An 11,155-nucleotide genomic window follows, 5' to 3' on the forward strand; every position below is an offset into this window, starting at 1 on the left:
TATGGCCAATAATTCAGTTGATATTTTAGCATTTTTATAGGAAACATATAGGCGATAGGGAATATTATATCAATTTGATTAAAGTGCCCCAAATCATTACAACAGTGCCAAATCATTATAACAGTGCACTATACTCATTTTTAACAGTCTCTTCTGCACTATATTCAATTGTTTTTAATAGTCGTGTATCACAGCTGTTACCCTGCACTATATTCAGTTTTAACAGATTTCTTCATCTCCTTGTATTTTTATATCTGGTATATTTTTTTGTACTTTGCACTACTAACTTTTTTACTGCCTTTTTACTAACATGTTTTGCACTATGGAACTGTGATGCTGGAAACTTGAATTTCCCTCGGGATCAATACAGTTACTATCTATCTATCTATATAGCCTTCTATATGGCAATCTGTTAAACAGAATACACACAAATATCAGATGAGTAAAGAAAGTAAAATTTGGCAAGAATAAATGTATTGAGAATCTTAAAGTGAACTTCCTTAACAGTGTAAATAGTGAATCAGTTCACAGAAATAAAAGAACTTCAAGTATTTTCCTAAATAATGGAGTCTATTTTGAGAGCATATCTATTTTGATCTCAAATATTTTATTTATTTTCATTATTTATGCTTTTACTATTGCTTAACCTAATTTTTCTTTCTGTCTTTTTCTTATTACATATATGTAATATTGATACTGAAACGTCTGATGAGACCTCTAATGCAAAGATATTGACTTATTTTACAATGTTTTGCTTGTATTATTGTTGTCAGACTAAACAATTAGATTAGGAACTAACCACCAAGAAGTATGTAAAATTAATAATTTAATTATTATTTAATTATTTTTATTTATTTATTTATTTTTTATTGTCTTTGTTCATTACATGGTGCACTGATATTTTCTGGAATGTATTCTTCTAAGGGAAAACATAATATGTTTAGCTCTCATTCCAGGCTGCCTCCCAGAAGACAGCCAACAGGTTGCAGGCCATGAGCAAAAGGAGTCGGTAAACCAGTCTATCGAGCTAAAGCGTCAAGAACCAAAGATAGAAAGTATTCTGTCAGAGGCAGAAGGAGCCAGCGGGGACGGGCAGGTGCTTGCTTCATTCCTAAAACAGAGAGGATGCTGGGAAGTGGGCACTGATGACGGCCCCAGGGTGTAGCTTGCCTCACTGACCGCGGTCTTAGAGAATAACACACATCAGATGAGATGCCGTTCAGTGACCTGCAGAGTGGTGTGAACTGGCAGTGAGCATCAAGCTGCAGGCCAACACACTCATCAGGAGTGACTGGCTTGACAGTATTTTATCGTTTTACCTAAAATTTCACACTGTACTGACATAAAATGTTTCATCACAGATACATTCGCTTATGCTCTTCCCTGTTGTGCTGTCCGGGAAGCAGTGAGAACAGAACAGGATGATCTTGGAACAAACACAATACCTGGAAAGCAAGCAGAGCAATCAGCTCCTTTAAACCCCAGTCAGAAGCTTTCTGTTTCACTTAGACTCCACTGTGCTCCTCTGCAACTATTACAATCCTAAAGTCACAAGTCATAGTGGGATACAGCTGCCAGCTGTGTTTTTCTTCATAAAAAACAGTTAAGGAATGGTAGGAATGCAGGGTGAGGGAGGTGAACACCGACACAACAGCTGAAATGAGCACAATCCACTGGTCATTGTGTTTATTGTTTCAGTTAAAATCAAAACAGCTCGACATGTGAGATACTTGGCCATTGAATGTCAACATATCATACAATCAGTGCAAGAGTTGTCCTCTAAACCTATACAGCGTTGTCTCAAAACAAAACGGCATCTTTACACTTTAAAGTCTCAATCAAAATAGTTTAAAAACTGTATTTAGGAGGTAGAAAATAAACTATAACAAAAGAGGCTGAAACATCTCAGCTTTGACTAAAAACACTGGCAATACCATTAAAAGCATGGCTGTCTCAAGAAAATAGATTGTGTTAAATACGTAAACCTATGTACCAAAATGTGATTAATTGATCTTTAAACCCATGTACCAAAATGTGATTAATTGATCTTTAAACCTATGTACCAAAATGTGATTAATTGATCTATAAACCTGTGTACCAAAATGTGATTCGTTGAGCTATAAATTAGTGTAGCACAGAGAGTGTTCCATAATATATTAGCTCTAATAAAACTTAAGAGGCTTACAATCCAAGAAAGACTCAAACACATTGTGCACTCTTGCCTCATGCCTATTAATCTTGCTGAAAACATGTAGCAAGTTCTTTATAAAAAAAAAACGGTATATTGTTATCCTTATTAAAAGAAATTTCTCTCATTTTAAGAATGAACACACAGTGAGAATTGAGGTTTAAAGACTTGAAAGAAACTACAAATCCATTGCAAAGACGCTTATAATCTCAGGGTGAGACACTTACATTCAACTATGGGCTCTTGAAGAGCATCTCCACAACAGAGGTGAAATTGGGATGAAGACAGTGAGATGATCCTAATCCTTCCTTCTGCTCCTCTTGCAGGGAGACCATGGCGGCGGTGTTGTGTCACAGTGCAGAGGGCGGCAGAGCAGCCAGGCTGTCCTTGTTGGCCTCCAGGAAGTGACTACAGGCAGAAAAGGTGCTGGAAAAACTGGAGGAGAGGCCGGCGATGTCTGTGGAGATGTAGGGGAGGACACCCGGCGTGGCCTGGTTGTAGTAGGTGATCTGAAACAAAACACATCAGTTAAACCACTGCATCTTGTAATTACTTTAGTTGTGAATTGTTAGCGTTAGAGCGCAGTAATGTGCCCTTCTCATTTGGCCAACCTTGGTGATGGCGCTGGACTCTTCCCAGATTGTGAAGCCAGCACAGAGCACCTCTCCTCTGGTGAAGTCATCGGTGGGAGGGTGAGTGGGCAAAGTGACAGAACGCAGAGCGATCAGATACGGGTCTCTGAGAGGGGCAAACAAGGATAGCATCATGAGACTTTATGAGAGAGCAAGCAAGAAGCAGTAACGCAATAAAAATAAAAATATAGTATATAAGGTGGAAAAGGAAATCAAGAAACATATGGGATAGTCAAAATGAAGAAAACACAGCAGTGAAGTGACAAACAAAGTGTAAAATGACATGAGCGTGTTGTTTATTATCTAAGTTACAACACCTGGAGTCACATGGCTTCCTCCTGGATGCCAGCAAGATAAAGTCCAGACCTTTGCCTCCTTTAGTGACAGACGGTGTGGCCACGCGATAAAGGGTGTCTTCCTCATCTGCTTGGTTGATCAGGTCACACTCCCTGCAGGGAACAACAAAGAAATGAGCAAAATGCAAATATTAAAGATGTAAGATTAATGTCTCACACTGCCGTCACTTTCACTTAAGAATAATAAGTAATTCTTGAATACGCTTTGTTTGTAATATTCAGTCCACATAACGGCTGCAGCATCACAGTGTGAGCTTTCAGTTAGTTATTTAATTTGATTATTTTCATTATCGATTAATCTGTTGATTATTTTCTCGATTAATCAATTAGTTGTTTGGTCTATAAAATGTCAGAAATGGTGGAAATGTTGATCGGTGTTTCCCAAAGCCCTAGATGACGTCCTCAAATGTCTTGTTTTGTCAACAACTCAAAGATATTCAGTTTACTGTCATAAGGGAGTAAAGAAATCAGAAAATATTCACATTTGAAACATTACTCAAACCGATTAATCGATTTATCAAAATAGTTGGGGATGAATAAAATAGTTGACAATTCTTGCCAATACACAGCCCTAATATTTGTGAACCATTTTTAAAGATTTATATCGTTTGTACAAACGAGTGGGCCTTGGTTTTGGTGTTTTTACAATGTTGAAAATAAGAAAAAAATAAAATAATATCAGAATTTAAGCTCATTCTGCTGTTAAATTAACTGTACGTTGAGCTCCTCATACTGACTCATAGTGGTGGTCCCACTCCTGCCTCCTCCTCAGGTCTGACAGGAGGTGGAAGGTCTGCTCCGCCGGTACGCTGACGTGCATCTCCACCTTGAAACACAGCATGTGGTTTTCCTCCAGCGTGTACAGTCTGACCTAAAGAGAGCAGCACATCCACAAAGAGGAGGTGGGTTCTGTGTCTATAAATAGGATTCGTTCCAGTTATCCCAATGTGCACACGTCGAGTTTGCCTGCTGTCAAAACTGCCACATTAACTGGTGGGTGCATGAGAGATTATACATTATGGTAATTATACATATTTTGAGGGCGACTATATTCAGGTCTCTAAATCTCTGAATTTGGAGAGGGGTGGAGCACGAGTAAGCTTAAAGTTTCAGCTTTAGACAAACTTTTCTGACTTATTCTGTGTTATTCCACAATTTAATTAAAGCAACGTGGGCCTACGTACCTCCAGGACTGTGAATGTGCAGCTTGTCCAAAATAATACAGATCAGAATGCATGCTGGAATCACAACAGCTGTATCTATTTAACAAGCTATATCCTGGATGACAATACAAACAATACTGACCTTGTTTTTCTCAGAAGTTAATACCCAGTTGTTTCTGGTATCCATTAGTTTCAGGGCCGATACATTATTGTAGCTCAGGTACATCTAAAAAACAAAGCACTGTCTGAACTCTCGAATACAGTGGCAATATATCTAATAAGCCTCACTAAGCGTGTGTGCTTCTGTTTGCCAGAGATTGCAATACCTGGTTACTCGGATCCCAGGGCACAGAGACGGGCACCTCCGTTTGCTTGCAGTGGATAATGTATTTCCTGTAAACACGTAGGGCAAAATGATTTACATTCAGGGACAATAGGAAGATCTGATAAGCGTTTTGTTCTAGCAATGATTCAACACATTTGGTTATAAGATTATACTGGACGCCGGGTATTTTACAGTTGAACAATGAAGTTATTATGCTCGGCACCAAAGTCTGCTCAGCTGTGATATGCTGCTCTGCCAAGTCATGTGCTGCTGCAGAGTATGGTAAATAATGGATTGTGTGGACAAATGAACCAACGATGACACTGTTTCTGTATTATTTCCAGTGCTTTATACTGCTATCATGCACTATAATTGGCTTTTTTCAATGTATATGTTGTTGTTTTTCTATGTTTTATGATTCGTGCACGAAGAGCCACTTTACGCTCAAAGCATACTTTTCTCAACATAATAAACGTGCATTTATTACGCTGGGAAAAGTATGTTTTTTAAGTTTTTTTTAATTTATTTTTTTTAAATGTTTTATGATTCATGCACAAAAAGCCACTTTACGCTCAAAACATACTTTTCCCAACGTAATAGATTTTTTAAAGGGAGCAGATGACACCATGGTGAGTCCTTTGGGAGATAGAAAATGCAGATGAAGCAACTTTTACACTGACAACAATATGCAGTACATATCTGCAATAAACCACGTCAGCCCTCTGATGTATCAGGGGAGATACGAACCTATCAAGGCGAATCTTCTTTCTGGCAATAGCTTCTTGATATCTTCGTTTCCCATCCTGTAAAACATGGAAAAACCTAATGTTGAATTCCTCACATAAGGATGTTTATTTTGTGAACATGGTACTGAAATTTAGTTTTCTTTGTCTCTATACTTTACTGTACATTATGGGCTCTCAGACATCAATAGGACACTAAGAAAACTCACCACAGGCTCAGGTCGTATCCGTGGTAGCGTGCACTGCTTCATGTCACTGTCCAGCACCTCAAAGGTCATGAAAGCACTATTTATATGGCGCAGAGGTTCTCCACCCTTGTAGGCCTCAGCACACACTCCCACCTCCATGCTAGAACACACCATGTATGCAGGTGCGTGGGTGCAGGAAAAGAAGTGCATACACACAGATAAACAGTAACAATACACTTTAAGTTATAGAGATACATTGCAAACCTATATTAGAGGAGTTGAGTTATTTGTGCCTTTATTTGCTTCAGTATGTGTAGACTCACCTGTGCTTGAAGGAGTTGTTAACGATGGCTTTCAGCACAAGTCGGTCACCGATGTGAGACGGGCCACGGAAATGGAACATGTCTATGCTCCTCAGGGTCGGGTGAGCGTTACACAAGCGACTAGATCAAAATATGAAGAAGAAAGAGGAACCTGGGACTCATTTCAAATAGCCACAGCTAACTAGGATTTGTTAAGAATTAGTATGAATATGCTTATTTGTTTTCTTGCCGAGAGTTAGATAAAAAAAGATCGCTACCCCTCTCAGTATCTCCCCGTTAAATATGAAGCTACAGCTGGGTATCTTAGCTCAGCATAAAAACTGGAAACAGAGGGAAACAGCTAGTCTGGCTCTGTCCAAAGGTAATAAACCTACCTACGAGCATCTCTAAAGCTCAATAATTACCATGTTTTATCTTGTTTGTTTAATCCGTACAAATACTGAAGTGTAAAAAAGACCATTTGTGCTCTTATAGGAGGGGTTTGTGTAATTCTTGGCTGGTTGCAGTGACTTCCTGGAGTCTCCGCTAGTTTACTGGCAACAAAGTCCTGTGCCCGGAAAAGAAATAGACCTACACATAACTCCCTCTTTTTGATCGTCTCATCTTGTCTCAACTCAGCAAGAAAGTGAAAAAGCATATTTCTTAAAAATAAACTGAAAAAACAATAGGTACACACCTTGCTGCAATTGTAGCCACGTTCTCCATCCAGGCCATGATCTGGCCCCCGAAGGTGCTGACTTGGTGGTTGGCGTGCGGCGGTAGCACCAGCTCCACACTCTCCACTCGTGTCCGCTCAGCCGGCACGGCGCCCTTGTACTCCTGGCATTCTCCTGGAGAGAGCGCGAGAACAAGGAGCTTTAATCATTTTGATTTTAAACGGTGCCGTGTTATGAAGCCCTGTGTCTACAGCTTGTACCCAGCTGAGCTGTGCTGCTGCTCAGTAGGTCTGTAATGATCTCAGCGTGGATGAGCCTCATCCTCCTGCGCTCTGCCGCCAGGCTGTACTCCATCTGCTCCATTTGTGTGCGAGGAAGCGCCTGCTTCAGCTGTACCTGTGTACAAAGAGCACACACAAACTCAGGGGATGTTCAACTAGCTTCAGTAAAAATGCATATTTCGGTTCTTGTCCCTTACCTTCCCAGCTTCAGTTCGTCTGGCGACAAAGGTAGCGAAGGCATGGCAAACCTTCCACTGCTTGCCATTGTAAAGGTCCTCACAATTCACCAAGATACCCACCTGAAATGAAAAAACAATCACCATGTGCATTTTATTTTTCTGAAATAAAATGAACGTTCACATTCAAAAACAACGTCCACCAACCTCCATACTGGACGTGAAGGCTCTGTTGACCTTTGCTATGATGTTGACTACCTTTCCCACCCTGGAGAAGACAGACAGAGACGCTTGTCTTTACTATCAACACGGAGGAGTGATGATAGTATCAACACAATCTGGACGTCTCTAGTGTGAGACATTATGTTCACTGGGAGATACACCTTGGCAGAGCAGCATTAAGGTTAATACCTTACCCAATGGTGTGTTCAAAATGGATGTCGTCCACAGACGCAGTGATACAGGAACAACCTGCATGTCTCTCAGCTGCGTGAGGAGCGATTACACAAATATTGAATTAGCGCAGAACAAAGTCACAAAGCATCTGCAAATAAGTGGAAGCATATGAGCTGTAAATATGTGCATCTATAAAGGCATACAATCTATCACACAGAAAGACTTTAAATGCATTTAATTTGCCCTTCTAGTTATATCATCAGTTGTGAAGCTGAGATGTAAGAAGAACTATTGAGAGATTAATTAAAGTAACAAGTGAGAGGTTTTCTGGTGTTTTCCTACCAGACAAGCAGGCCGTGGAGTCCATCCACTTCAGCAACTGTCCGACACTCAGCTCTCCACAGTGATTGGCGTGGCACGGCAGCACAATCTGACTCATCTTCACTTCGGTGGGATTTCTGTACGCTTCCTCGCTTTCCAGAATGAACAGAGGGTCCTGCATGGCGTCTGCATGTTTCCCTTCTGACGTCATAATAACTCACAACTACACAGACAGGAAACAGGAAAATATGTTACAGTAAAACCAAGACACTGTGTCCATGTTAATTTGGACTTGGTCGCTTCATCATCAACATTTAAAACATATGATTGGAACCTGCATCACACACTTAATAGATCCAACTTCTTTTTGTAATTTACTTTTTATTCTGGAAAAGCATTAATTTCACATTACATAATCAGTATTACTGCCAACAGATTAACATAACGTTGTGCACATTTAAAACAAGACTTTATGCAGTACAATTGACAACCTTTTAAAAGCCCGGCTCCTCCAGAGGTTTTCTTAAGTAATAATTATTAACAGTTGAACAATTGAACATGGGAAGCTTTCACCTTAGATATTATAACAAATAAAATAATATATACATACATACGCTGTACATACACACATATACAGTACACACACCCATACAAATACACATAAATGGATAAAGAGTGGGTTGTTAATCGCGATAAAGTAGCCTAATATATACCACATTACGTTCTCCCTAAATTATTCTATCAAATAGATCCAACTTCTAAGCATTTTCTATTTACTTTTTGCACTGTGGTTATATGTTATATATTGCACCTCTTAACGCAAATATTTGTACATGTTTAATATTTTCTTATTTTAAATTTTAAATTTTAGTACTTATATTTCTTTACATATATGTAGTTTATACTGTAGCATTATGTACATGATTTACATGTTACATACTCCTTTATTTCTATTTTCTTACATTTCTTATCTTTAATTTCCCCTGAGGATCAATAAAGTATTTTTGATTCTTATTCTGGCTTAATACAGCAGAATGAATGTGATGCTGTCAAAAAAAATGTGTCATATGAGTTGTAGACTAGGGAGTAAAACAGGGGCCTTTAGGTTTACTGATTCCTTGGCATCAAATCTGGAAGATGTCCTGATGTAGAAACACCAGCTCCAGGTTTAAAGATGCTTTTTGGATAGTTGATGGAAATCAGATCTGTGTGGGATTCATTCATACACACTTTCATCTAACATTAACTCTCCATATTTTGTGGTCTAAGGGGTCAGCAACACAGCTGTGGAACAGTAACTTTAAGTGTTGCACCACTACCCAAAGGCAGAAGTTTGTAATGTTAAACACACTACTAAATGTGAAACCTGCACTCAGTTTGGACCAGTGCTGCAACATAAGACGCTTTAAATAATCTGCACCAGTTTTGTCCTCTAAGGAATTGCTCAACATTTGCCCCCTAATTCACTCAGGGATCAGGACATGCCAATATGTGATTACAACCTTGTAGCATCTAATGTTAGGCCCATCACAGCCTCTCAACTGTGTTCAATTTTTACATGCACTCTTTCTGAAAATGCATGCTGGGACTTGTCTTTTTACAGCATGTTTAATCAAGCAGACACTATTTCAAGACACATACAAAGTATTTTAAGCAGCTGAATGAGGCATTCATGGTGTTTGACTACAACTGCGTGCAGTGATCACCTGTCTTTCCTGTTCCTGCTGACAGGAGAGCTGGAGTGACCTTTACTGTGACTTCTAGAGAAATAATGTGACATACCAGCACATTCACCATGAACTTCTGCTGCAAAACAATATGAGGAGGACTATCTATATAAAAGCCTGCTTTGCATTCTGCAAAACAAGTCCTAGCAGTGAACACAGCACCCTGAAAATAAACAGAATAAAAATGGCTTACCTAGTTTTTTAAAGTTGTGCTGGAATAGAGATCAAGTCCTTCAAGTGGAAGTTCTGAACATTAACACCAGGACCTCTTCTCAGTTCAGCCATTCCTCAACAACTTTATAAACACACGCTGCACATGCACAATCACGCTACTGCTAAACTTAACAGCTTCACCACTGGAGGGAGAGAGAGAGAGAGAGAGAGAGAGAGAGAGAGAGAGAGAGAGAGAGAGAGAGAGAGAGAGAGAGAGAGAGAGACCTTCCCCTCTAGTGAGACTGTGACGTCCACATTTTTAAGGTGGAACTGTAGTTACCTCATATTAATGGGCTGCTGCTTAGGAAAAACATGAGTGTGTTCTCTATAAATGTATTCTAATAAAACAATGATTGATGACAATTATTTTATTGTCTTCCATACTCAAGTGACCTTTGAACCAACATATCTAGTCTTTTATTTGAGACATTTTATTGATTTGCTATGTATCATAGGCCTATACTCTGGAAGAGGATTAGAGCCTTTATTTAATTAACCTTTATTTATTTATTTATTATTTTATTTTATTTCTGACTTTATTCTCACTTTAAACTATGAACTCAAATATTTGTATTATTTTATTTTATATATTTTTTTTTACTGTAGTTACATCACATTTAGGGGCTGCTGTTTAGGAAAAACACGAGTGTGAACCATATTGTCTATAAATTGATTCTAATAAAACAATAATACAAAGCTTTATGGACACTAGAAAAAGTATAAACAGTGTTTTTTTTTTATCTGGCTCCAATAGGCCTATGTAGGAGTTGTTTTAATGTCTTTCATACTCAAGTTACCTTTGAACCAACAATGATCTCTTCTGAGGATCCCACATATCAGTCTTTTACTTGAGACTTTTTATTGATTTGCTATGTATCATAGGCCAATACTATGGAAGAGGATAAGAGCTATTATTTAATAAACCCTTATTTTTTTATTTTTTTTATTTTTTTAATTATTTTATTTTATTTCTGACTTTATTCTCACATTAAACTCAAAACTCCAATATTTTATTTATTTATTAATTAATTAATTAATTAATTTATTCTCACTTTTTTTATTTTATTTATTTATTTATTTTTTACATTTTATCAGATTGAGAATAAAATTGATAATGTTGGTTAAATAATTAAAAAATTAAGGGTAAAAAGAAATATGATTCAAGATTCAAGATTCAAGATGTTTATTGTCACACCAGTTATACAAGTACAATTGTGTGAAATACTTTTTGCTGGGAAGCTCCATTAAGAAAACAGTAAGTTAAGTAGCAAAAAAATTATAAAATAAAAATAAAAATAATAGTATATTTACAAATAATATACAGTATAATAATAAAGGAAGTGCTTGGTATATAGCAACTATAGAGGCAATATATATATATATATATATATATATGGGAGCAGTAGAGGTTGCATACTATAAAAATATTGCACAGGCATTATTTTTTTTTATATTGCACATATTGCA

General features: G+C 37.9%; 1 protein-coding gene across 1 annotated transcript; it reads right to left on the reverse strand.

Annotated features, from left to right (window-relative positions):
• Positions 1–1,655: 1,655 nt before the first annotated feature.
• On the reverse strand, positions 1,656–9,852 carry acot11b (acyl-CoA thioesterase 11b). The gene is made up of 16 exons (XM_037769399.1): positions 9,669–9,852; positions 7,770–7,971; positions 7,448–7,517; positions 7,239–7,299; positions 7,053–7,154; positions 6,835–6,970; positions 6,595–6,748; positions 5,919–6,038; positions 5,617–5,755; positions 5,412–5,467; positions 4,666–4,732; positions 4,482–4,565; positions 3,914–4,047; positions 3,138–3,269; positions 2,800–2,926; positions 1,656–2,697 (listed from the first exon to the last, which is right to left on the reverse strand). Exons 2-16 carry the CDS (start codon positions 7,957–7,959, stop codon positions 2,539–2,541), a joined length of 1,731 nt encoding a protein of 576 aa, XP_037625327.1. The 5' UTR covers positions 7,960–7,971; positions 9,669–9,852; the 3' UTR covers positions 1,656–2,538.
• Positions 9,853–11,155: the final 1,303 nt, after the last annotated feature.

Source organism: Sebastes umbrosus, chromosome 5 (genome assembly GCF_015220745.1).
Source record: "Sebastes umbrosus isolate fSebUmb1 chromosome 5, fSebUmb1.pri, whole genome shotgun sequence".
Taxonomy (NCBI): Eukaryota; Metazoa; Chordata; class Actinopteri; order Perciformes; family Sebastidae; genus Sebastes; species Sebastes umbrosus.